The 26,471-nt window shown below is 48.4% G+C and overlaps 8 protein-coding genes across 8 annotated transcripts; 5 read left to right on the top strand and 3 right to left on the bottom strand.

The window, feature by feature from the left end:
• Positions 1 to 283: 283 nt before the first annotated feature.
• On the bottom strand, positions 284 to 1,885 carry BZA70DRAFT_90854 (uncharacterized protein). The gene has a single exon (XM_064915527.1). The coding sequence runs from the start codon at positions 1,485 to 1,487 to the stop codon at positions 612 to 614; it is 876 nt and encodes a 291-aa protein (XP_064765740.1). The 5' UTR covers positions 1,488 to 1,885; the 3' UTR covers positions 284 to 611.
• A 1,561-nt stretch (positions 1,886 to 3,446) lies between these two features.
• Positions 3,447 to 5,908, top strand: BZA70DRAFT_284748 (putative cytochrome P450 oxidoreductase). The gene is made up of 5 exons (XM_064913629.1): positions 3,447 to 3,906; positions 3,976 to 4,931; positions 4,985 to 5,042; positions 5,103 to 5,221; positions 5,289 to 5,908. Exons 1-5 carry the CDS (start codon positions 3,725 to 3,727, stop codon positions 5,573 to 5,575), a joined length of 1,602 nt encoding a protein of 533 aa, XP_064765739.1. The 5' UTR covers positions 3,447 to 3,724; the 3' UTR covers positions 5,576 to 5,908.
• On the bottom strand, positions 5,787 to 7,200 carry BZA70DRAFT_90806 (uncharacterized protein). The gene is made up of 3 exons (XM_064915525.1): positions 6,840 to 7,200; positions 6,278 to 6,765; positions 5,787 to 6,200 (listed from the first exon to the last, which is right to left on the bottom strand). The coding sequence occupies exons 1-3, from the start codon at positions 6,900 to 6,902 to the stop codon at positions 6,050 to 6,052; spliced, it is 702 nt and encodes a 233-aa protein (XP_064765738.1). The 5' UTR covers positions 6,903 to 7,200; the 3' UTR covers positions 5,787 to 6,049.
• A 298-nt stretch (positions 7,201 to 7,498) lies between these two features.
• BZA70DRAFT_269653 (general substrate transporter) lies at positions 7,499 to 9,213 on the top strand (the record flags this gene model as incomplete). Its single annotated transcript, XM_064911230.1, has 4 exons — positions 7,499 to 7,630; positions 7,705 to 7,847; positions 7,904 to 9,093; positions 9,158 to 9,213. 4 exons carry the CDS (start codon positions 7,499 to 7,501, stop codon positions 9,211 to 9,213), a joined length of 1,521 nt encoding a protein of 506 aa, XP_064765737.1.
• A 762-nt stretch (positions 9,214 to 9,975) lies between these two features.
• BZA70DRAFT_90814 (uncharacterized protein) lies at positions 9,976 to 13,352 on the top strand. The gene is made up of 3 exons (XM_064915526.1): positions 9,976 to 11,565; positions 11,626 to 12,903; positions 12,960 to 13,352. Exons 1-3 carry the CDS (start codon positions 10,117 to 10,119, stop codon positions 13,146 to 13,148), a joined length of 2,916 nt encoding a protein of 971 aa, XP_064765736.1. The 5' UTR covers positions 9,976 to 10,116; the 3' UTR covers positions 13,149 to 13,352.
• A 792-nt stretch (positions 13,353 to 14,144) lies between these two features.
• Positions 14,145 to 14,882, top strand: BZA70DRAFT_269651 (uncharacterized protein; the record flags this gene model as incomplete). The annotated part of the gene is made up of 3 exons (XM_064911229.1): positions 14,145 to 14,270; positions 14,521 to 14,544; positions 14,601 to 14,882. 3 exons carry the CDS (start codon positions 14,145 to 14,147, stop codon positions 14,880 to 14,882), a joined length of 432 nt encoding a protein of 143 aa, XP_064765735.1.
• Positions 14,883 to 16,251: 1,369 nt separating this feature from the next.
• BZA70DRAFT_284724 (uncharacterized protein) lies at positions 16,252 to 16,564 on the bottom strand (the record flags this gene model as incomplete). The annotated part of the gene is made up of 1 exon (XM_064913628.1): positions 16,252 to 16,564. A coding segment is annotated over one exon (313 nt), but the record flags the coding sequence as incomplete, so codon positions are not given.
• A 2,490-nt stretch (positions 16,565 to 19,054) lies between these two features.
• BZA70DRAFT_284715 (uncharacterized protein) lies at positions 19,055 to 20,429 on the top strand. The gene is made up of 2 exons (XM_064913627.1): positions 19,055 to 20,243; positions 20,265 to 20,429. The coding sequence occupies exons 1-2, from the start codon at positions 19,325 to 19,327 to the stop codon at positions 20,300 to 20,302; spliced, it is 957 nt and encodes a 318-aa protein (XP_064765733.1). The 5' UTR covers positions 19,055 to 19,324; the 3' UTR covers positions 20,303 to 20,429.
• Positions 20,430 to 26,471: the final 6,042 nt, after the last annotated feature.

The raw sequence follows: 26,471 nt of genomic DNA, 5'->3' as shown, positions 1-26,471 counted from the left end.
TTATTATTTGCTCATATAAACCGTCCGAGAAAAAGATTGAATGGGCGGGCATACAAGCTGCGCACGGCATCTTGGTGGGCGAAACGGAACAGCAAACTACTAAACTATGTCTTCGCTCAAAGTTAGTCACGCCGCATCGTGTGGGGTAAAAGTAGGTTATATATAACCTATTGGCCGAGATCAGCCCGACCCTCGAGGGGATGATTTGATCACATGATAGTCGTAATTGAAATCTACTGCAAATTGGCATGGTCGGGGGGACAAGCTACTGATCAGAAAGTGAAGGCACAGCTCGATTTTACTCGACCACCCTTTTCAATATTATTATTATCGACTGGTGTAAGTGGTCCTCGGGCTTTAGCCTAAACCTGGAAGCAGGTCTACATATTCGCCGCAAATCAATTGTTACACAGCGTACAAAGAGTAGGACAAGATATATTTTCAGCAAGACGTCACAACCATCACAACAAGTTAAAACTCAACAGCCCGAGTACCAAAGTAAGTAGGGGAAACCACTTCCATAGAATCGAGATTAAAAATAAAATCAAGTCACATATCAAATTATCTCGCAGTAACTCCACCTCGTAAAATCGATAGTGCCAAAGTGGTGATTATTCGTCTTTAGCCGTCGATGCCCCGTTGGACGAAGTTTGATCAAGGTAGCCTGGTGCCCTAGAGCCTCGGGCGGCAGCCTCAGGGTCCCCGGGAATTCGGTTAGGGAACAGATCAACAATCTGCTCACCTCCTTCCGGCTCAGAGTGGATTGCACGCATCAAGAACACTGCGTCAATGGCCAGCTGGAAGCAGAAAGTGATACCAAGAACCCAAAAGGCAATGGCACCGTTATATGCGCCGGCGCCGTACTTGCTGAAGTGGATGCCAGTTGAGCCCGACCAGAAGAAGGGGACAATAAGATTGTAGACAGCAAGCTCCTTGGGAAACAAAGGCTTCTCGCGCTGATCAATGATGATTGCATACGAGAAGCAGAAATTCTGCACCATGAACGTTTCCCACGGCATTAGAGTGCAGATCCAGAAGAAGTCATTCAGAGCCAAGGTAATGTCAGGATTGCGCTCAGGACGGTAGGATGTCGTGGCCAAGATAATTCCGGGTAGAATAAACGTCCAGAGACCAGCGGCAGCTGCACTCAGCTGGAGTTGCTGAACGACATAGTGGAGGTTCGGCACACGGCGCATCTGACTGGAAACCGCCGCGCAGAAAGGCATGTAGAACAGTCCGGAAAGAGTAATCAGTGATGCTCCAATGCGAATCCGATTGGTGTGAGCTCGATAGTGATGAGCTACCTCCTCAGCAGACCAGTAAGGCTTGATCGGGGAAACAAAATCCGCGGCAACAAAACCAAAGAGAAATAGCGCAGAAGAGAGAATTCCGCTAAGAGCACAGTAATACTGAAAAGCATGGGGAGACATCCAGCGGGATTGGGCTACATTAGCCCAATATCTGGTGAGCGAATCTGGACGGCGCATGATAGAATAGTGATAGTCTTGATGGCAGTTGTTTGGACAGGTGAGTAGATATTCGATAGGACAAAGCTTTCTGATTCCAAGTTTTCCGGATTTAAAAGCAGCCAGCTATGACTGTTGCCTTATACCTGCAAGTCAGCAAGAGTTTTGTGGTGAGGCAACAGGCAGACTTCTCTCCGCTCAATAACCCGATGGAATGATCTCGGTTGGACCCAAATATAAGTGATGCATGCAGCGTCGATCTGAATCCCAAACTGCCCGAGCAGCCTTTTTTACAAAGCAAAGCAACAAATTCATATTTTTTCTCACGCGAAGAGGAAAAGAAGAGCAAATGGTGACATTTTCGTATGAACGATGGACGTGACCGTGCAAATGTGAAAAATTAATCAATTACCGTATACGCTCACTGTATAATAGAGTTTGCAGTGTTGTCGAGTCGTCTCTAAAGTGTGTCGACTGAAAAGTGCTCGTAGCAATAGCGAGAAAGCTAGTTTGTCTCTGCCCAAAGTTAAAGCAAGGGCGGGGTAAGCCAATTCGCACACCAGAGTCAGCTTTCAAAATGTTCCGTTGTCGACGTCATTCACGACTTTAGTTGAGACGCTTTAGACCGAGAACAGAGAAAGCATTAGAAACAAATGTGAAAGCAAATGATCACATAATTTACGAATTATATTCCGACAACGTAAGTTAAACAGTTGGTCTGTAACGCTATGGCAAATCAACATCTGTTCTAATCTGACGGCCCTACTGCACACAACTGCGGATATGGCCAGAGCTTCTGTGGCTATAAATCTACAAAAGCTACGGAGTAGCGGTAGTCTAGCTGCCCATTCAGTATGGTAAAGACGGCGACTTGATATATGATGTGAATTGGTTACGACTGTATGTATTTGCCTTCCAAGCTTTGGCTCTATGATAGCGTTGAATCTCTTACACTATAATGCTTACCGATGTCAAATCTATCGTCAAAATATGAACCAAAAAGATTACGGAGACGATGCTAATATGTATCAAGGAGAAACACTTACTTTCTTCCCTCAAACTCCTCTAGGGACCAGGTTTAGTAAGCTCGAAGTTGTTAGAGGGATGATGAAATTTGGTCAAGCTGTTACGAGCAATGGTGTGGATTTCTTTCGCTTGTTGACATAGATTTGAACGAGGTGCCACGTTCCAACAACGATACTGAGCATTGCCACATAGTGTGTTATTTCAAACGCAGGCATGTCTGTACACTCGAACTATGACAGTTGCCTTCTACTGTGACAGCCAGCCTATATTGCGAAGTGTCCCAAAAGAAGGGCTCCAAAGTAGATAAATAGAGAACAAAGTGATAGGGTTTGTGTAGCCTAATTATCAACAATTAGGATTGAGATTACTGCAAAGCTACTGTATACTTATAGATCAAGGTCTCTGTGTTGACGCTTATCATTATGGAGGTCCTTACACACATTCTCCCCAACTCCTGAGAAAAATTTCGCGTTGATCTCGGAGTATTCTGCGTTGATCGTTCACTAAGAGTACCGGCCAGATCCGGCGTTAGACGAAATTCCAGATCAGTCACTAAATTTATCGTTAGTGAAAGCTGTCTGGCTAAAAATACATAAAATATCTATAACATAATCATCTTTAGGGGAGCCTGAAAAGGAGGGAGTGAGCTCAATATTGCGAGACTCGGTGAGAGTTGATGGGGATGCCCCTGATCACAAACGCTTCTGCTTTGTTTTTGCTAGCAAGCAAGCATATGATATACTTACTGTAAAACTACAGACTCCTCTTTTGAAGAGTAGGCTAGTGAGCCAGTAATTAATTTGATGGCCAAGTAAAGAGGGCGAAGCGCAATACATCGCAAAATATGGGCGAGAGGCCTGCGGTGTATTATGTTAGCGAGCTGTGTCGACATTTATGCAGTGCAGTTGAAAATAGGGTTTTTGTCAAAATTTCAACGGAGTTAACACAACTCCGCATAGTACCTAGCTAGTGGTCACCTGTTTCCCACCTCAATATCGTATTTCGAAGATAGACCATTGGCTGATACAGCCGGGGTCCGCCCGGTGTATGGCTAAAGGTGATAATTACTCCGATGGATAAGCTTTTACCTGATCCGAGACCCATTCTCTGAGATATTATTTATACTGTTGTTGACTCCTCTTCGCCGCTTCACCTATCCACTATATCATCAACGTATCACACTCGCAAACCTGTGGACTATTATTATTTCCCTTGGTCATTTCTCGCTACAAATGTTTACCAGTATGGCGGTTTCTATCAATCCCGCAATCGCAGTATCCCTGGGTCTGATAGCTTTAGTTGTTTTCAAACTGAGCCAGATTGGGAAGCGACTGCCCAAGATGCCCCCCGGCCCGCCAACTGTTCCTTTTCTCGGGAACGCTCACCAGATTCCTGCGGACGGATTCTATAAGAAGTGTGTTGCCAATATCCTTTGTTGTGAAATGCACTCAAAAGACATTTACTAACGGACCTTATTGCTCAGAATGAGAGATTGGGCTGATATTTATGGGCGTATATTCTCGCTTACGGTTGGTCCCACAAAGATTGTTGTTTTGTGCGACAGACAAGCCGTGCGCGACTTGATTGACGCAAAGTCCACCATTTACTCGGACAGGCCTCCAGATTACGTTGGAGGATTGCTCACCGGGGGTGATCACACGCTTCTGGATGATTACAACGCGGTGTGGCGCGAGAAGCGCAAGCAGATGGCTCGATGGATATCGCCCAGAGTGATCGACGAGAAGCATGCTCCCATGCAAGAAGCAGAGATCAGATGCTTTTTAGTCGGACTTTTGGAAGACCCGGAACATTTCGCTGAGCACATCAAAAGGACGACTGCCTCTGTTGCGAGCATCATTACGTACGGTCAGAGGGCTCCGACGATCGACCATCCGTACGCGACACAGGTTTTTGATATTATGCAGGAATGGACAGAAGCCATGGGACCTGGTGCAAACCCTCCAGTTGACGTCTACCCGATCTTCAAGCTTATCCCGACACGTTTTTCCTCGTGGAAACAGAGAGCCTATCGCGTTAACAACAAGATGGATGTGATCTGGAGCCGAACCTTGAAAGCAGTTCGTGAACGTCGGGCAAGAGGTGACAAGAGAGACTGTATGGCCGATTCAGTTTTGGAGGAAGCTGAAAAAACTCCCAATTATGTTTTGGGTGAGCATGCGATCCAGAATCTGCTGGGCGAGACTGTTGAAGGCGGTGCAGATACTACGACTGCGCAGCTCTTGACATTTGTCTTGGCAATGGCTACCTATCCGCGGGTACAGGAGAAGGCTCAGGCCCTCATTGATGAGAAAATCGGATCTGGAAGATCTCCACAATGGACGGATTTCAACGAACTGCCGTACATTAATGCTATTGTGAAGGAAGGCCTCCGTTGGAGACCTGTTACCAGCGTGGGATTTGCTCATAGAGTTCGCGAAGGTAAGCAGTCAGTATATTTTTGTAAGGGAGCAGATGTTAACTTTTCAAAACAGACGATACTTACAGAGATATGCTCATCCCTAAGGATTCTACCGTATTTGTTGGTGTTTGGTATGTTGTGCTTCTCTTCTGAGAGGGTCACCGATTTTACAGAGATGCTAAGATGACTAGGGCGCTTAATCATGATCCTTCCCATTTCGAGAACGAGTCGGAATATTGGCCCGAAAGATATGAAGGGTTCAACAAATTGGCAGATAGTTATTCGGGAAGTGGCAACTATGAAGGAAGAGGTGAGTGATCCAGCAGCTCGTAATATTACAACGGCCATATTCTTACTGACACCTACAATCTTTGCAGATCACTATACTTACGGCGCTGGTAGACGTATATGTCCGGGAATACATCTCGCTGAACGCAACCAATGGCGCAACATTGCTAAGATCCTTTGGGGTTTCAAAATCTCGCTCCCCAGGGATCCTATTACCGGCAAGGAAATCCCGATTGATGTCAACGCGTACAAGGCCGGTCTTGCTCAGTCGCCGCTACCTTATAAGGTTGTTTTCACACCTCGCAGCCCTGAACATGTTGCTACTATGCGTCGCGAATGGTCCGAAGCGCAAGAGATCTTGAAGAAATGGGAATAGCTGGAAGCCATTTGCTAAACCGTTATGCAGTGAAGTGCCTTAGTATTTGACCCAGTAATCGATTTTACGTTTAGTTCAATGTGATATTGTATAACCTATATTTACTTCCATATATTCAGTAAATCGTCTGCGGATTTCAGTGAAGGCAAACTATGGATTGATAATAATATTATTGGACACTGAAGTCACTTCTACCGAAGACTACCAATTGTAGTCTTGAGAATGTAGACATGCCTTAGAGTACTTCGGCAGACCACGATCCTTCCGTTTCTGCTATTGACCAGTGTACACATAAGGCACTACATACCGAATCTTCGTCTACGACTTATAAACAATATTGAATAAGGAAAATGTATTTCGAACTGATAGCACATTTGAATACTTCAGTAGTAAGGTCAATGCAAACACATAGACTAGCAAAGAGTTGGCTGACACTCTTTGAGAAAGACCTCGTAAATACAAAGGGCTTTGCTCCTATGCGGTAGGATATTTCAAATCCAGATGCCCATTGAAAGCTCCCGCTTTATACTTGTCGGTTTTGGATACAAGAGGTTTCACTTCATCGATAAGTTTAGCAAAAGCCTCGGACTTCTCGAAAGCTGCGTGAGTATCAAGCGTTCGTACTCTGGTTTAATTGAAATAGGTTAGCTATGTGAGAAAAATCAAAACTTAACGCTATAGATACTGTTGTGATATACATACCTCACCCACAAGGTTGCCATAGTTGGGAATCTGATTTCTTTCAAAACGATGGCACTCTGGACGGCTGCATCAAGCTCACCAGATCTGTAGCTGTTGACGAAGCTCAACAGTTTGTCCAAAATCTCAGGGCGAGTCTCTTCCGTAGTAGACCAAAAATGGTAGACTGCGATAATGCTGTCTTTGGCATCCCTATCAGGGTCGTTGTCGCGCTTAAGAAAGCCACCAACAAGATCATAATGATGTAAATCATAGTCGCGACTGTCTAGTCCTTGCTCGTGTTTGAGAAGCTCGTCCGAATCAATCAAAGCGCCTTGCTCCTTGAAGGTATCGGTCTCGAAGTGACCAATAAAGAACCCCACCGCGTGCGTATATCCTTCCAACCCGCAAATAGTGTCTGGGTCGCCTTCCAGTGACGAACCCCAATAGTAAGTGTCACCAAGCTTCTCGGTGGCGGACACAGCGCATAGGCTGACAATTCTTTCTTTCCACTATCATGTACTAAAGGTTAGTAAGGTCGCTCTACCAAAAAGATCAATATGTTTCAACCATATCACATGCATACCAAAGGAAGTGCGTTATCTCTACCGGTAACACGGGCAACAACAAAGAACTTTGTGCCAGACATGATGAAGAATTGAATAAAGAGTAAAATGTTAAGAGTCGATACTAGTGTACAGAAGGATGTACAATCATTTTTCTGATCCCTAAAGGGATCTGTCGTTATATACTTCCCCCGGCTGTCGCTGACTAGCTGCGCATTAAACAGCGGGGTCAAATCTTGCTGTCGTTAAGAATCGGATGAACCAACGGTCCAATTTCGGATCCATGATGGCTTTCGGTGTTAAATATGAGAGTAGAGTAGGGTTCTGTATATGAGGATTGCCCTTGAGTGCTCCGGAGATATCAAATGCAAATGAGGGGTACGCGGGGTATGCGGGGTATTGCTGTATCGAGAACAACCCGGATTTAGCCCGCGCCAGCACTTCTATGTCACCAGAAGAAATCTTTACGGTGTCCGATTTTCTGATTCTGTTAGTTAGGCCTATCGTCACAGCAATATCAAGGACGCCTAACTGATTTAGCTAGCGAAGGCGACAAGTGGTGCAATCTACAAATATGACATACATCTGCACATAGCCCCGCTGACGACTTGATAGCTTGACAAGAACTGCTCTGTGCTCATTGCCAATTGTTACCTGCTTCTCGATTTTTTTAAATCAAATGCATCAAGCCGAGGACGAGGCCAAGACCGCTGTGGATGAACTGGAAACAGTGCCGGAAATCTATCTCGAAGACGATGCTGATGGCGTACCGGTATCGCATTCCCGGTTTCCCAGTCTACTCAATTTTTTGGTGAGTCTCTCAGAGTATATCAGTTTCCAGCATAGTAAATTATCATATTCTTCATATTCTAATAATCATAGTAGATTATTCTTGTGGCAGCGACTTCTAGTTTTCTTTTCGGATACGGAAACAATGCAGTTGCCGGAAGTCTCGCTCAGGAGTCTTTTATTGAAAAGTTTCTGAGCGGCCCTAATGCCAGCGCTCTGATTGACGGAATGTCCGCTGTGTGAGCAAATCAAGTCCCTATCCAGATGCTGTACCTTTTTGCTAATATCTTCGCAGATTTTTTGCTGGCGGATTTATCGGCACCTTCATCCAAGGCTACGTCTCCGATAAATTCGGACGACGCTTCTGCGCGGAGATGGCAGCACTATTTATGGTACTCTCTGGTGTTCTTGGTGCAGCAAGCGTAAACCCAGCAATGTTCATTGTTTCACGAGGTATCTGTGGGATATCTGGAGGAATGATTATGACAAACATGCCGGTTTACATGAGTGAAATTGCCCCCGCCCACGCACGTGGGTTACTAGTGGGAATGCATGCGACCTATCTAATTCTCGGATACATTGTCTGCGGACTTGCTGCGCTTGGATTCAATTTTATTACCAAGCCAATCCAGTGGCGGTTGCAATTCATCATGCTCACCTTCTTTGCTGTCGTCTGTGCCGTTTCTGTCATGTTCATACCGGAGTCGCCAAGATGGTATGTCGAGCAGGGACGTTTGGAGGAAGCGACCGCCATTATGGAAAGGCTACATCGCACCAAAGATGATCCGACCGCTCGTATGGCGCGTGCGGAATTTGCGCAGATTGTGGCCCAGGTTAATGCAGAGAGAGACCTACCTCACAGCTATTGGTATATTCTGTCTAATCCGCATCTGCGGAAGCGTGCCTATTGCTCAGTTTTGCTATTTGCAATGGTGCAGTCCAGTGGCCAGCTGGTTATATTTAACCTCATGCCAATTCTTTTTGCAGGACTTGGCTTTAACAATGTATTGCAGCTTGGGCTTTCCGTTGCCTGGGTCGCTGTAGCAGGACTCGGAAGTACAACCAACGCATTGATTGTGGACAGGGTTAATCGAGTCAAACTGCTAGGAATATGCGGATATCTTATGGCTATAGCAATGTCAATCGAAGCAACACTTCAGAGGTTCTATCTCAATTCTGACAGTAAACCAGGAATGAACGCTGCCGTTGCCTTTTTCTTCATTTTCATGGCATGTTATTCTTTTACTGCTGACTGCGTTGTTTATGTTTACAACGCAGAAATCTGGCCGACTCACTTACGAAGCAAAGGTGTGACATTCGGGTTGGGTGCGTTCTTCTTGTTTGGTATTATCTATAACAGTCCCTCGGCGCAGGCGTTTGAATCCATCGGCTGGAAATACTACCTTGTGTTCATTTGCATGACTCTTGTCTGCACAACTCTGATCGTCTTCACGTTTCCTGAGACTAGGGGTCTTACGCTAGAAGGTAGGAAATTGCATGCCATCTTCACCTTATCTTCTAAAGTCATTGCTAACTTAGTACGTTCCAGAGGTGAATAGCAAATTTGGCGATCAAGTAGAGCTTCCAATGACTGCTCTGAAATAGTCTGGTAAAGCACATGATTCTCTATCGATGATGATTAGGATTAAATATACTCGAATATAGGGACATATTGAAGACTGTATAGGTTGTAGTAGTTATAGATAGTGCACGTTACTTTAATAGCGTGAGGTGGATGCGCGGGCGGGTTCTGGCGAGCACTGTTCCCCAACGCAATTCACTCTCGATTTGCTCAAAAGATCTCGCTCGATATAATCAGACTTGGATTGATCATCTTGCTATTATTATATATAGCGCCTGCGTTTGGACAAGTGATGTGGCTACTGAACTGCTGAAATGGATTGCGTGGGAGGCGAAGTAGCATGCTATAGGTGGTTCCCTCACTGCCATTGCAGATGCAGGTGAGCCTACTTCACGTGATCTGATCCTGTCTCTCGGCAGCAGCATCATCATCGAAGAACGGCTCATGCGACATACAACTGAGCCGCACACTCGCTTCTGAGAGTCCTCGGGGACGCTAGATGGCGGTGAAATAGAAAAACTGCATTCTTCTACCTTCCTGGACTTCTGTGGATGATAAAAGTAGATCAAAAGACTGATGTAAAGGAGAGCTACACAGCAAGCATAAATAGAAGCTCTAAGAGTTAGTGTGGGCTCAGAGATCATGGATTAAATAACAGCATTCGCTCATAGCGAATCGGCCTGGGAGACACATTATAAGCCCTCGTCCACCCATCGCCTCTCTTCCTCTCCTCTCCTCACCGCCGTACAGTGTCCCCCCTTCCCCGTTTGTTTCAAACCGTGAAGTCTAGCTCTACTGCAATCCAACCTACAAAACAACCTTCCAAGCTTCCCTTTGCCTCTCATCGCTGCCCCCTTCGTTTTACCTATCCAGATTATTGAAAGAGCGGATCCCGAATCCGAGTATATTCTGAATAGCTGGCCACCATGAGATTCACATTCAAGTTTACCCCCACCAACCTCAACCTTTTCTTCTCTACCGATCCCCAGGACGCCGCTGGCTCTGTGCATTTCAACGTTCTGCAAACTCCTCAACGCATGGAGTTTCAGTTCATGCACAACAGCAACGTCTCCTTCCCCTCCTCTACAGTCCCCAGCGCTGAAGTCGACTCGGACTACTACGACACCACCTACGCCGACTACGACTTTCCTACGTCATCTTTCGAGGTACTTCCTGACAATAGTATATCCGAGGAAACCTCCGGCCAGCCTGACGCGTCCGAGTCCACTATCAGCAACGAATACCGTGCTAGCTACGGCAGCACCCACGTCGGTCATTCCGACAATCTTGAGACGATCGACTCTGCTCAGTCCATTGATCAAGCTGAATCCGACCCCCAGAGCGCGACTGGCTCTGACGATCTCAGCTCCCCGTCGGAGCAGTCTGCCAACGAGAACGACGACCCTGCAGAGCTTGAGCCCGCGACGCTCGCTACTGCCACGCCGCCCTCCGCTGATTTTCCCGTCAGACAGCCGTCCCCTGAAACCAGCAGCCGTGCTCTTACTGCTCGCGAGATCATTCTGGCGATGATCGGCCACCATTCCGTGACTCGCGACGCGTGTTTCGGAAGCGGCACGCAAGCTCTCAGTCCTGGGCAAGCGGCCGGTCGTCGTATCCTGGATCTGATTCAGCCCCCCAGACTCACCCCAAGACAAGCAGCCGGTCGTCTCATCCTCGCCCTGATCAAGCCCAAGTCGAGCATCGATCATGGAACTCTAGACGTCGTCAAGAATCGTGTTAGCAGCGTATCCTCGGATCCAGCCATCGTGTCTTTTGCTCGCGACACCAAAACAGAGTCTGAGCAGCCAGCGGGCAGCTCCTCTGCTTCCACGCAAGAAAACGATTCATCTTCTGAGATACTCATCCAGAAACATAGATCCTTTAGTGCTCCTAATCGTCCGTCCGTTCCCATTCGCCGCTTCTACCGCTTCTCGAGCTTTGCGGGCAACTGCACCGAGCCTCTCGACTACTTTGTGTGCAAGGCGCCGCACAGCGCTCAGACTCACCGCGCCGCCGCCGCAGAGTCGCAGCCGGCTGAGATCAAAGTCCGTCACCAGCTCAAGTCTTCTGAGCGCAAGAAGAAGAGTTATGGCGAGATCAAGAGCAGCGTTGTCGCGACTACGACGAAGGAAGACTCTACAGCTCAGCCAGAGTTAGATTTGCTCTCTCAACTCCCGATCGATTCCGTCCAGTTGCTCGTCGAGAAGTTCGAAGCACTGCAAGCTACGGTCCCCGATCCTAAATTTCTCCACTCCAAGTTCTACCGTTCTCGTGCCTCTAGCAGATCGGTTTTGTCTGGGATCCGGGAGAACGTGGCGGACGGCCCTTCTCAAAAGGCTAGCGAGCCTGTTGTGCCCGAGAAGGCCGATGAGCCGGTAAGCTTATTTTGGTCTCTCTTTTTTCCCACGCCAGAAGCGATACTGATTATTTTACAGGAACCAATCGTCAATGGACCATCTGAAGCCATCCAGGAGGATCACCTTGCTGGCTCTGCAACGGTCTCGACCGGTATGCAGCTGGTATTGCGACATGGAGCCTACCACTTGGACAACCCTGCGCCTGTATGCCGTCGAATGGTGCTTCCTGATTGGGTCCTCCTTGGTCTCCAGTCTCCGTTCAGGCCGTCCATCAGCCGCGAGCTTGCCCTATCTGTTCGAGGTCCTCTAGATCTGCTGGCGCCGCCAGAGTTGTCTGCCCTCGTGCTTTATCGCTCTTCGTCCAGACAGGCTCCGCTCGCGCTTCCTCCGGCACCCGAACCGGTATCTGACCGCCAGCTTGTGCTCTACAGACAGAGCACCTTCGAAGCCGTTCTCCTGTCTTCGCCAGAGCCGGTCCGAGACCGCGGTTTTGTGCTCTACCGAGCACTGACGGTGAAGCAAGGCTTGCTCTCCCTGCCCGCACCAGTTCATCTCTCCTTGCGATCCCCGTTCGCTAACAGAGCATCCGCTCTTATTATGCACGCGCGATATGCGTGCTGCGAGATCATCGCTTTCGGATTTGTTTACTCCGTTGCCGCCCTGGCTTTTTTAACGCACTTGGCGCCCACCGTTCTACGATATACGGGTCAGACGGTCTCATTTGCTTGGGGGATTATTCTCGCTATATTCATCTCATTCCGAGGAGAGTTTCGCTATCAACTTCAGTTGAGAAAGCAGAAAAAACAGGCTGCGCTTGACTGTAGATCCCTTGTGATCTACCGGCCTCCCCCCGCTTCCTTTTCCTCTATCGTTATCCCGTATGTTACTGCGCTGGGCAGTCTTTGTGTACGTGGAGGAAGAGTTTCCAAAGCCGTCGCTATTTCCATGGTTTCCAGTCTTTCCGGTTTTGTGGATCTCAGCTTCAAAGCTGTTCTTGTGGTGATAATTATTCTGCTGGCAGGACTCGCCCGCGGTCTCCAGAGATCCTTCCAGCTTGTCCGCGTTTCGACTACCGCGGTACGCACCTTCGTCACCACTAACGGGTCTTCTATTTATTCTCTTTGGCGGTTTATTTGGTTGGTTTATAATTTGACTGTAAAGTACCGGTTCAACATGGGAGATAGGCAGCTCTCTGAACTTTTGGTGCTTTTGCAGGCTAATTGGCGTGTGTTTGGGCAGTTTTTTGTTATTATGGTTTCTTTTTTCCTTTTTTCTTCTATTCCCTATTTTTATGATGATTCTCAGCAGAGAGAGCAGAGTCTGCAGACCGTGCAGGGTATTTTTTCAGACGAGACGGTAAGTCCTCCAGCCTACTTTTCGAAAACGAATCTCAGCTGACAAGATGACATTAGTTTGAAACGCACGACAGAGAGCTAGAGCAAGAGAAGTCTATCGCCGCGGCCGCACCCACGACCGGTGGTGCGAGCCATATCGATGCGCGACCTTCACTTACGCTGACTACAGAGCTTGCTATCGTGAGAATAAACCCCTGCTGCTGTTTTCCGTTGAATGATACTGATATCTGTGATAGTCGAGTATGAAGGACAGTAGCCCGGCTACTGAGTTTTCTTCTTTGGAGCTATCGCCCTTCTCTAGCCCGTCTCTCCCAGCCTCATCGCCAGCCTCTTCGGTGCCTTCGCCTGACACAGTCCTGGAGAAGCCCGAGCCCTTCTCTCAATACGGCACGGAGGAGGTTGTGTCCCACGACGATGAAGTGGATTATGAGATGGACTACTCCCCTGCGATCCCCGATGAGATCGAATATAGGGGGGAGGGCGATAGCTCGATTCATACGAACTGTCCCTCCGACTGGTACTTTTCCGATTACGAGCAAGTCCTTGACGGAGCCGATGGTTCGCACTATCAGATTTCTGACATGGAGCCGTGCTTGTCTATCTTTTTGGTTGACGAGTCTACCATTCCGTGGTAAAGCGGCTTCAGTGGTGGGATGAGGGTATTACTACTAATTCCACGCACATTTCATTTCAGAAGCATCCGCTTTTGGACCTTCGCATTCGCATACAACATTGCATATACCACTGCATTTGCATACAACATCGCATACAGCATCGCATACAACATCAACTTTGGACACATCACCGCATACAACATCGCATACACTTTGGCTACAACATCGCATATAACACTGCATATCACTTGGACACAACATTGCATACGACATTGCATACAACACCGCACTCGCATACAACTCTGGACACAACATTGCATTCGCATACAACTTTGGACACAACATCGCATACCACTTTGGACACAACCACATCACATACCACATCGCATATCACTTTGGATACCACATCGCATACAAAACATCATATTTGCATACAACTTTGGACACATCGCATACCCCATTTCATACCCCATTGCATACGACATCGCATTCGCATAAAACACCGCATTCGCATACACCTTTGGACACATCATCGCATATCACTTTGGACACATCATCGCATACAGCATCGCATACATGTTTGGCTATACTTGCATACAGCACTGCATATCATGCTACCTGAAACACTATGTGCAACGCTACACTAGTGGAGGATGATAGAAATACCAATCTACGCAACACCCCACACGACCAGGAATCTGAGGAACAAGGAGAAGATCGAGAACACATACCCGATATCGAGTCTCTTTCTACTGTCTGTCTGCCGTCGGTCTGATTTTCACCATCTGTCATGGTGCCTCGCTTCTGCTACTGCTTTACGTGCTGATTTCCCAAAGCACTGCTCTGCTTGTGGGAAATCAATCACGAATACTCTGCTGAAACCGAACTACTGCTCTAGTTCGGTATTTCTTCTCTGCTGATCATCATCATTTTTCTTCATCCTTTTTCTTCTTGGTCATAACTGTAACTGCCTACTGTTATGACTGTTACTGCCCTTTTTCTAGTTTATTACTCCTATCAAATATCAAGTATTATTATTATTATTATTATTATCATTCGTAGTATTAATATATCAATACGACAGAAGCTTTGTAGACGTAGTGAAGTCGTGAAGTCGCAATTAAAATCCTTCTATCCGTTTGATCGAGAAGAATTCACTCGAAATGGCTCCTCCCGTATCCACGGCCAAACTCACCGCCCCGGAGACCACCCCCATCGCATTACCGACCAGCTTGGTCCCGAAACCGCTTTGGGTGCGATCCCTGCCGCACTGGTCCTCTCCGAGTTTTCTAATGACGGGTCCCCTACTATGAATATGACGATCCGCTTCATCGAGCAGATTCAGCAGATGCAGCGCCAGCTGTAGGAGATTCTCTTGTCGAGACTGGACACGCCCTCTTCCTCGGGTTCCGTGGCTCGAGTCCCGCATATAGTACTATAGTAAGCGCAGTAAGGTCTTGAAGCGAGCGGACGCGAGGTTTGGGTGGGTGGTGCAGGTGGGCAGCGTCAGTGTCAGCGTCGAGGTAGAGAAATAATACGGAACCAAAAGAGCGACGCATATCAAGCCAGAGCCGAAGAAGACCAAGGGTACAGAAACATAGTACAAAGAAAAAAAAAGCGGCGCAGTTAGGTATTGAAGCGGTTCAATTGATTGAAGAGCGTGCAGTTCTACACGTTTGGCGAGTATGAGATACTCCTCTTGGGTTTGAGAGAAGAGTGGGCGCGCTTGGGCTGAATGTCGAATGAGTGGGAATGATACTGAATAGATGATAGAGAAGTACTGAGGAATTGCTAGTGCGTCATGGGATCTACGAGGTGTTATCTACAGGAGAGGAGCGATTTGAAAAAAAAAAAAGGTAGACACTAGCAATCAAATGCGGTTCAGAGATGATCCCTAGTGACAACCCGTTGTAGATAATATTGATGAAAAGCAAAAACGAAACTGAAAAGACTTGGAAAAGGGTCCGACGAGGACTTGAAAAGCGTGATATACGCGCGGGAGAATCAAGCGACAGAGCCCAGTGAGTGATTCGCCTCCAGCTCTGCGCGATTAGGTGATTGTTTCTTTTTTTTGGTATTTGGCGGGATTAAAGATAACCCTATTTCACAGAAAAAAAAGAGAGGGTATTCCGAGCCAGTACATTGCAGAGGCCATTGGTTTTAACGTCCATAGGCGACCGTACAGCAGGGAAGGTGGTGGTGCAGACAGACAGGTGGGTTACTTCTTGAGGCATATACCAACATGTGGTGCGATGAGATGACTTCAGCAAGGGTATTCTGTACAATGGGTATAAGACAGAAACGGGGAGGGGTAGACCACTTCTCACATCGGATGTTGGGGTATTAGCCTGAACAGTAGTCGAAGTATAGGACTCTTCTGGTTCGTTCCAGGGTGAATAGATATGCTGCAGAAAGGGTGGACTAGAAAGGGCAACAAGGGTCAGTCGGAGAGTTGCAGAGCAAAGCTAACAAGGGCATATACATACGTCGGCCGCTATTATAGCGAAGCCTTCACCAGCGATTGAAAATCTTTATAAACAAAGCACGATCACAGGCAGTTAAAAACAGAAATCCGTAGGATGATCCGGTGCCTAGCTGGTCCTTATGTTGCCTTTTGTCGATGCGAGAGGCGAAGTTGTCGTAGACAAAGTCGAGCCCGTGAAATATCAGGGCGTCGTTGAGGCGGATGCGAGAGAGAACCACGTTAAAGACCGGGGATTGTCTCTCTTCGGGGATCAAGTCGTCGTCGTCGTGGGCGGCGAAGCAAGTGCTGGGCTGAAGGCGTCCGTAGCCTCTCTCGGTCGTCGGATAGCCCGCAAAAGCAGATTCGAGCCGCGGTTGCGCGTATGTAGGGAGATGTCGGCAGCGACGGTGCATGTAGAACGCAGCAGCAGTATGCGATGCACTGGAGGGGCGTGTTCCCCTCCAGTGCCGAAAACCATTGTTGGAAAAGCACGGGAAGGGTGGGTGTTGCTGAAGTTCTGAAAGTAGTGAGAGGTGAGGAAGAAGAGAAGAAAAGAGAGAGCGGCAGGAGAGTGGACTATATATATAATTTTCCATCCTTGTTCAAACAAAGGCGGGCGGCCTTGTTGCTCGTAAAGACGCGTTCTGAAGGTAGTCAACAAGGCTTTTGTCACTTGTTGCAATACAGTCACGTGACTGTCTATTGCTATGGTCCACACAGCGTTATCGCCTATTGGTAGTACTGTGCTCAATTTGTTCTCCCTCGTTGGGTGTCAGCTCTCCTAAACGTTTGGAGCCGCAACTGGAAAGCAGAGATGGTCAACGATAGCTCGCTTGCATTATTTCAGGGTTTTGTGTAGATATCTCCTTCTTCTAAAATGTTTCCAACCGTTCTACATAGCTCAGACCCTACACAAACTCCTCTAGCTCAGCAGGGTTCAGATACAAGGCCGCCCTTGTTCGAACAAGGCACAAATGGTCAACACAAAAGGCCTCGCTGACTCCATCTATCCTCATTTCTCGGCACAACTCAATACTTTCTTACCTCAGCAACCACCTTCCGCGCGTCCCTATTCCCAACAATGGCTGTCGATAAGAAGAAAACACGTTCTTCTCGTGCATCGCAACATGCTGCTGTGTGCCCCAAGCACAATAGACGACCGATTCCGACTCATAGGCACCCGCTTCTCTTGTTGCAAAGCAACTCGATGACTGAGAGAGGCACCGGGTGTCACTTGCTCCGCAACGCGACGAAAACTACGTCTTCGAATCACAATGGAAAGAGCGCATCAACGAATTTCATATCAACAGGGTGCTCCTTCTTAACCGCTCCCCTCCCAGACGCTCATAAACAATGAGCTAAAATGCCGCGCACGATAATGCCGCCTCTCGTGCTGGCAAAAGCAACATCAAGGACCAGCTAGGCAGAACCGCAGGATCTAGTCCGGGTTTCTGTTATTAACTGCCTATGGTCGTGCTCGCTCGAAAAGATCTTCGATCGCTGGTTATCAAGGCTTCGCTGTATAGTAGCCAGCATATGTATAACGGTCCTATGATCCCCCTTTCCTTCTCTCAAGTCTCTCAAGCTTTACTGACTTCCCCTTGTTCATCTAGCTGTCCCCCCGCAGCATATTACATCCTGGAACGAACCAGAAGAGTCCTATACGTCGACTACTGCTCAGGAAGATACGCCAACACTCAAGAGAGAAGTGATCCACCTCTACTGTGTATCTGACATATGCCATTGTACAAGATACCCTCGCTAACGTCATCTCATCGGACTACATGCTGGTTTCTGTTTAAAGAAGTAACGCTACTGTCTGTCTGCACCCCTTCCCTGCTGTACGGTCGTCACTGAATGTCAAATCATTGGCCTTTGGAAAGTACGCTCGGAATACCCTCCATATCCTTCTGTGAGACAGTGTTATCTTTAATCCCGCCGAAAATTATCGAATTGCGCAAGACTGGGGGCGGATCATTATTTCCGGACTCTGTCGCTTGATTCTCGCGTGTGCAATAGCTCGTGTTATTTCAATTTAACACTCCTTTCAGTTTCCTATTACTGGTTCTGTTTTTGGTTTTGTCTTTGTCTTTGCATTTAAAATATATTCGGGGTCATTGTAGATCATTTTGATTGCTGGTGGCTCCCTTCACCTTATTTATTCTGTAGCCGTGTTTGTAGATCGCTGTATAATACTGCAGCATTTAATATACATCACCCCTCGCTCCTATAAAAGTCCATAAATATGCAATCACATTAAATTTAGTGAAGAGCTACACATCACCAGTCTGTTGGTGCATCCTTGTGTAGCTTGCTGCTCTGGATCGCCGTAAAATGTTGATTTATTATGATTCACAGAAGTGGTGTCCTCAGCAGTTCTCAGCTCAAAATGCGACATCAGCAAGTTGACATCGGCGTAACGAATGATCTCTAATGTCGGGATTTATTATTATTATTATTATTTAAGAGTTAAGATTTATTATTATAAGTACCGGTCTAAATTGTATTATTATTTAATATCCAGAAGAAAGTGACCAAAGAAATGACCAAAGCCGCCAAAAGCTGAAGCACTGATTGTGGGACTGGGATTGCTACAAGGCAAACCCTAATTATCTGAGACCATGTTCTCACCTCCCAGCAACTCTCTCTTGTTCAAAAACAGCTCGAACAGCGCGAGGTACCGTCGCATCAATAATATATCGTGCATGATGATTTGATTCAAACAACGAGTCTGGCCTGTATGGATATATTGTTACCGGTTTTACGAATACCAGAGACAGGAAAGGAGAGGCCGGCGGCAAGGAGAATGACTATCTTGCTAGTTTTCCGGTCAACAAGGCTTCGACTTGCACAGCAATCACGGCCTTCTTTCCGTACCTGACGAAGCCACCCTTTGCCCTTCATTTTTAGCTACCATGTGCGGCCTCCTGCCTTGTTTGCTTGCTATGCCTGGTTATAAAATGTACGTCCCACGCCCTTCTTTCCTTTCTTCTTCTCTCCCCTCATACCTTTCCTTTCGATCAGCACCTCGTTCCCAACCTTCGGCTCTCCCAATGACCATGGCTTCTTTTGATCTTTATAGTGATCAAGCTGTCCTCGATCTTCTTTTCTCTTCCACTTTTCTCGATCCTGTGCCGCCCACGGAAAGTCCACCCGCGTACGAACCTGTTCAAGGACGCGAAGTCATAGACCACTCGAACCCCTTGATCCGTTCGCTCGTTCGGCGGATTCCACACACTCCCGGCTCACACAGCACGTTGGAGTCTTTTGAACTCCACCTCCCGCAGGTCTTGAACGATTTTCTGAACCGTCAAAGATCTCTTACGCGAGAGGGCTTTGAACGCATGGTCAACACACCCTATCCCGAACGACTTTTGAGTAAAGAGGGCTGGCGCTTAACTCATGAAAACATGTCCACGGTCACCTTCTCGTCTCTGTTAACAAATATCGACGTTCATTGCCCTTCGTTTGAATTCATCCCTTTCAAGGCAGTGGCAGATGGTCGACTCAGCCTTCGCCAATTGGACTCTGCTTTGACGACCTTGATGCGCGACTACGAGCGTATCAATCATCTCAGTCGCTGCTACTCCATCTATCTCACAATTGACCCCGACCACAGACAGATCAGACAGGAGTGGGTCGACGCCGTTCTCCTACAGCATAGGTTATCTCTGCTTGGAAACACGCTCATGCGCGAAGATTGCGAGCGTTTCTTGGGCAGGCTTGCTAGAGTCGATCAAGTCGGCTACGGCTACAGGTTTCGTGCTCTCGTCACCGCTTCATTGAACAAGTCATACTTTGAAGATGAGCTCGTCTGCCCTGAATATGCTGAGAGCGTTCCGGAACAAGGATACCGAAGAACCCATCCCCACGGCGGCTTCACTGTGTTTTCAGATGCACTAAAGCTCTCCGTATCCCCCAACGATCACAAAAATGTGTACCAGGTGTGCAGAGAGATAATCTGGTTCAAAATGCTAACGCCAAGTCAGCGCGAGATGTTCCAGATGCTGCACGATGAGATGAGGGCCGTTTTCTACATTGTGCATCCAGAGCACGCGCCTCCGTCTTATGACCCGGAACATCAACAGACCCCAGTTGAGAATAACGAACAATTAGGCGCTGTCGGATCTCCTTTGTCTGTGAGCAGTCAGGTTAATCCAGCCAAGCGCGTCGCCGACACGGATGCAGATGCAGACCTGCGCCCAGTGAAACGACGACGATGCTTGGCTGGTAGCGAAGGAGACCACAGACGCTGTCCCTTTAGTTAATTCGATTCTGCGGAAGTTTCAAGTAGTGATCACGGGGATGGTTTTGGAGGATAACATCACATGGACGATCGCAACGAGTGTCATCTCTAGCTCTTGCCGACTCGTCTGATCCTTTTAGTTTCCTGCGCGCTCACTCGTTTATCTGTTTTTTCTGTCTGTGTGTCTGTCCTTCTGTCGGCCTGTCTCAAGCATCTGCTGTCGGCATTGTATTATGTGAACGTTCTTGTTTTTTGTATAGGCATTGTTTTGTGTAATATATTATCATCATTATTATTATTATTGTACCTTGTAGTTGACACTGCTCCAACAATCCCATGAGAACTGCGATTCACTACGTTCTCGAGATCTAGTTGGAAGAGCAGTTGATAGAGATATTGTTTATCAAAAGCAGCAGCAGACACATGGCGCGTCAAAAAGTAGAAGCATGCGACCAGCAGATCGTGGTCAATGCTATGTTCTCGGCTTTGACAATAACTGTTTAGCGCTTCCGGAGAGTTTGGCGCAACTCGACGCGACTACAAGGGATGCCACTGAGAAGTGCACAGCTCGATGCGTTCAGGGTATCTGGTCCGGTGAGCGACCAGGAAACGTTGATCCGACAAGGTTAGAATTGTAGACGTCAAGGTGAGTGCAAGAAGAGGTAAGATAAGCGTGAGGTAGGCACTGGATGAATGTGGGTAGGTAAGCATCCTGATCGTCGGGTAAAAGCAAGGGCCGAGGATAAGACAAGGACACAAAACCTCGACGAACAAGCAGTAGCGGAAGAAAGTGGTTTCAGTCGTCTTAGAGACGTGGCCTATTAGTGGTCTCCATCTTCACTCGTTCTGTGAGATTCACCCAAGAGCTTGCGCCTTTGTCGAATCCTGGAATAGGAAGTGTAGACGTAGGGGAACGGAGGCATGAGAGGATAAAAGACGTAAGCGTGATATTAAGGGCGAGGAGAGGCAGTATCAGCGTCAAAAACAGCGAAGCGTAAGGGCGAAGCACATGAAACAGGAATCGTTGACAAGCTCGGCGCACGTCCGGAGACTGGCTCGGGAGGTTGGCTCTTAGCAGGTAGCAACGATAAACGAGCTAAAGCTAAGGGACTAAGTAGCGTGCTTAGGAGACTCGGTTGAGGAGCGTGACGCTGGACGCGCCTGGCACGTCCAAAAAGACTTGACCAGACAAGAGCTAGGAAGCGTGAGTCGGACGGACCTGGAAGCATGGGAATAGGATCAAGAGTAAGGAGAGGAAAGTGCGCTTGGTAAGCGTAAGGGCACAAACCAGGTTACAATGGCAAAGGCGCGACCAACAGCACGCCACAGAGTAGAGCAGAGCCAGCGTTGGGTAAGCTGAAGTACAGAAGACAAGAAACGAAGATAGAAGCGCGACAGACAACAAGAAAGGAGAGGTGAAAGCGCGAAGAAGGAAGAATGCAAGGAAAGCGAAGCAAGAGGCCAGTGAGGTCTTGAAGAGCGTGTGGTTGACGGACGGGACCAAGGAAGCGTGACTGTAGCGTTAAGGTGGCGTGTACAATGAACTTTGCTGGTGAGCGTGCAGTAAGCGCAGTAAGGAGCTGAAGAGAGCGCACGCGAGTTTGTGAGGGTGGCGCAGGTGGGTAGCGTCAATGTCAGCGTCGAGGAAGCGCAAACAAGGTAGATTAACACGGTAACAAAAGGGCGGCGCACATCAAGCAGCAGCCAAAGAAGGAGATCAAGGGTACAGAATCATAATACAATGGAACCAAAGCAGCGCAGGGAGGTGTTGAGACGGCTTGGCTGAAGATCGTGCAGTTCTACGCGTTTGACGAGCTTGGGATACTCTTGGGATTGAGAATGTGTGCGCACTTGAGCTGGAGGTTGTTGGAAAGCACGTCGCACGCGGACACAGTTTGTAAAAAATAAGACGAACGTTTGAAGGGACTGGCGCTGGGAAACGGCGAGGAACGTTCAGATGAGAAGACCGGGAAGCGCGAGCGTTGCGATAATGAAGGGTAGTTTAAGCGTCTGGTCTTGGACGAAATGGAAAGTGTATAGAAAAAAAAAGTAGCTAAACAGTAGCGACAAGAGCGAAGAGCAAGACAAGAGGGCGGGAAACAGGGAATAGAGAGAGGTGTAAAGAAAAACAAGAGCGGTACCTCCAAGTGCGTAAGCGTTCAGCAGGTGACCAAGTAGTTAGAGCACATAAACGCTGAATAGTTCAATAGGGGAGTGAGTAGCCAGCGCCGGTATAGGCCGACGCGTCTGGGGGGATTCCAAGCAAAGGCAGGTTTCTGTGAGGGCAAAGCAAGCAGCAAGGCAAGCATGCATACGCTACTGGGAAGTATGTTATCATTATAATTGTATTTATTATTCGAAATATGACAAGGAAGTGAGAAGGACTTGTATATAGGGGACAGTGAAAACAAGAACAGACTCGATCTTACCGCAGCTGTAGTGCTGGGAGAAGCGTATGGGCCGCTGCGGTGACGATGATGATCAGCAGCTCGAAGCGATGAGGGTCAGTGTGGGCAAGAGTCAAGAGAGGCAGAGTTAGCATTGGGTATGCACAGGAGCAACAGGAGCAATGGGCGAGATCCAGAAGCAAAGATAAGGGTACAACAAAACAAACAATATTCTCCCGAGGTGGTATTAGCGTAAGAGCGAGGATGGTCGAGGAAGCGTAACAGAGGTTGGAGAAGGGAAGCGTGAGAACGAGGGGCAAAGACAGCGGGATAGTGCAGGTGAAAGTAGTTGAGCGCGATCAAAGGGACTCAGCTGGGAGTTTGTGGATGGGTTCAGTCGTGTGAACTTGGACTAACAACAGCGGCGTAGACGTAGGAAGACGAAAGCATAAGAGCCAAGGAAGGGGGAGAGTGAGAGGAGGCAGGGAGCACGTTAGGGTCGAGGAAGCGTAAGGGGGAGCGGGTTGAGGCGAGGTGGAAGCGAAGGCGTAGGCGTGAAGCGTACTAGGAGTGGAGGCGAGTGTTGGGCAAGAGCAAGAGCGGGACGAAGACAAAGGCGAATGACTGTGTTCAGTCCTGTGAGATAGCACTCTGGACGGTGGAGTGGGGAGGGTGAGAGCGAGGGCGAGAGGAGCAAGCGAGAGACAAGGGAGCGGTAGCGCGAGACAGGGTCCGCGTCGAGATTAAGCAAGCGCAGGGGCGGGTTGGGTCGGCGTTGTTGAACGACAAGAACGAAGAGAGCGAGCGAGGGACAAGGGAGCGGTAGCGTGAGGAAGAGAGGCAAGGGCAGGGAAGAGTGAGGAGAGACAGCGTGGCGTCTATTGGGGAAGCGCAAGGACAGGTCGTGTCAGGGTTGTTGAGAGGCACAATGAAGAAGCATGCGAGAGAGGGACCGGGAAGTGGGAGAAGGAGTGTCGGCGTCGAAGATGAGGAAGCGTAGGGGTAGAGGCGAGGCGAGTGTAAGGAGAGGTGCGAGAAGCGTGGGGAAAGTGCAAGAGCAGGATAGAGAGCAAGGCGGGTGAAAGTGTTAGGCCTGGGAAGCGTGAGAGCTGGGAAGCGTGAGAGTGAGAGTGAGAGCAAAGGAGGGTGAGAGGAGCGGGTGAACGTCGAGGAAGTGTAAGGGCAGCAGATGAGAAAGATAAAGAAAAGCGTGGGGAAGTAGGAAATAAAGAGGACGCAGCAATGCTAAAATATTGTGGTGGACTCGAGCTGATTTTACAAAACTTTAATACGCTCCAAAGTAGTTACATAAGCAGATTGTTGGCTCTTACTAAGAACTGAAACTTGGCCGGGAGATCTCGCAAGTAGGCCTCAAAGATCGTGATAGTGCGGCTCAGGCGGTAGCTGGGAGACTGCATCGCCCAACCAGCAATTCTGAGCACTATAGCAGCAAGCGACGAAGAAAATCAAGGAAAGAGAGAAAGATAATGGAAGAGCACAAACGCGGACAGCAGAACCAAGCACAGATACTACACAGGTGAGCGCAAGGGCAGGTAACAGATAACGAAGCGAAGGCGCGACAAACAACACGGAACCGAGTAGAGCAGAGCCAGCGTTGGGCAAGCAGAAGTACAGAAGACCAGTGAGTAGCCAGCACAGGTGTGGGCCGACGAGTCCGTGGGGGTTTCAACGAAAGGTGGGACTCTATAAGGACAAAGCGAGCAGCAAGGCAAGCGCGCCTACACTACTGGGGGGTATATTGATGATGATGATAAATCTCTGTTTTAAGTCCGTTGCAACAACTAGGTTATGACAGACTATCTCGCCCTCCTCAACTATATAATAAAACAAAATAGATCCTAAGATCGTGTCACAATAACAAATAATCAATAACAAATACATCTCCAAGTCAAAATAACACAAAGAAATTTGCAAAATTCACTATAACATATTTCAAATAAGAGATAAAAATCCAAAAAAAAGTCAATAATAACTATCCAAGCTATCATCTTCCTTAAAAGGCCTCAGTGTTACCCATCCCACTCCAGGTCACCAAGTCCTACTCTCAAATCCACCAAACGATTGATCCACAACTCATCCCTTTGGCTCTGTGTGAGAGCGATTTTCTGATGATACCAGTGACCAGTGCCGATGTGGGTCTTCTGAAGATATTTGACAAGTGCAGAAAGACCTTTTTCTGTCCACAGAATGCGGCTGAGCGTGCGTTCGGCAATAGGGATTTCTTCAAAGGCGCTATTTCGTTCATCTCTGTGGTGTGGACAAGAAAGAAGCACATGCTGGACTGACTGCAGTGGGATTCCACACCAACTACTGGGGGGTATATTATCATTATAATTATATTTACTATTATTCAAATATGACAAGGAAGTGAAACGGACTAGTATCTGGTAGACATGGACAGTGAAAACAAGAACAGGCTCGATCTTAATGCAGCTGCAGTGCTGGGGGCAGCATATGGGCGACTGTGGCGACGATTATCAGCAGCAGCTTGAGGCGTTGAGGGGAAGCCTAGGCAAGAGTCAGGAAAGGTAGCGTTAGTACTGGGTAAGCACAAGAGCAGGTGACGAGATCCAGAAGCAAAAGTAAAGGCGCAACAAAACAAATAATACTCTCCAGTAGAGGTGGGGTCCGGCGTGAGAGTAAAGAACCAGATTGAGGAAGCGTGAGATAGGGAAGCGAAGGGAAGCGTAAGAACGGGGGGCAAGAAAGCGGGAGAGAGCAGGTGAAGGTAGCTGAACGCGTTCAGATGATTCACCCAGCCGGGAGTTTGTGGATGGGCTCGGTGATGCGACTTGGACCAAGACTAACAACAGCAGCGTAGACGTAGAGGAACGGAAGCGCAAGAGGAAAGGAAGGGGGAGAGTCAAAGGAGGCAGGGAGCGCGTCAAGCTCGAGGAAGCGTAAGGGCGAGCGGTCGAGGCAGGGAGCACGTCAAGTTCGAGGAAGCGTAAGGGCGAGCGGTCGAGGCGGGGGTGGAAGCGAAGGCGTAGCCGTGAATCGTAGGGGTGGAGGCGAGTATTGGGTGAGTGCAAGAGCTGGACAAAGATAAAGGCGAATGACTGTGCTCAGTCCTGTGAGGTTACACTCCGCACGGTGGGGCTGGCTTTGTGAGAGCGAGAGCGAGAGGAGCAAGCGAGGGACAAGGGAACGATAGCGTGAGAAGAGACAGGGTCTGCATCGAAGAAGTTGAGGAAGCGCAAGCGCGGGTTGTGTCGGCGTTGTTCAACGACAACAACGAAAAAAGTGAGCGAGGGATAAAGAGCGGTAGCGTGAGGAGGAGAGGCAAGGTCAAGGAAGAGTGGAGAGAGAGAGCATGGCGTCGATTAGGGAAGCGCAAGGGCGGGTCGTGCCGGGGTTGTTGAGAGGCACAATGAAGAAGCATGCGAGCGAGGGACCAGGGAGTGCGAGAAGCAGTGTCGGCGCGTCGAGGATGAAGAAGCGTAGTGCAGAGGCGAGTATAAGGAGAGCTGCGGGCAGTGTGTAGTTACTCATGAGGAGGACAAAGACAAATGCGAATGACTGTGCTCAATCCTGTGAGGTTGCACTCTGGACGGTGGAATAGAGGAGTGTGAAAGCGATACCAGCGAGCGAGGGACAATGTAGCGGTAGCGTGAGCAGACAGGTTCGCCGTCGAGGTTGGGGAAGCTTAAGGGCGGTTCGTGTCGGGGTCGTTAGAGGACAAGAACGAAGAGAGCGGTCAAGAGAGAGTGAGGCGAGTCAGAGACGGCCTTGAGGGAGGTTGAGGAAGCGCAAGGGTGGGTCATGTCAGGGTTGTTCATAGGACTTTGAATGAGCGTGCGAGCGAGGGACCAAGAAGTGAGAGAAGCAGTGCCGCAG

This window comes from Myxozyma melibiosi (assembly GCF_037950935.1).
Source record: "Myxozyma melibiosi strain Phaff 52-87 chromosome Unknown BZA70scaffold_15, whole genome shotgun sequence".
Classification (NCBI taxonomy): Eukaryota; Fungi; Ascomycota; class Lipomycetes; order Lipomycetales; family Lipomycetaceae; genus Myxozyma; species Myxozyma melibiosi.
This window is presented reverse-complemented; position numbering and strand designations above follow the sequence as displayed.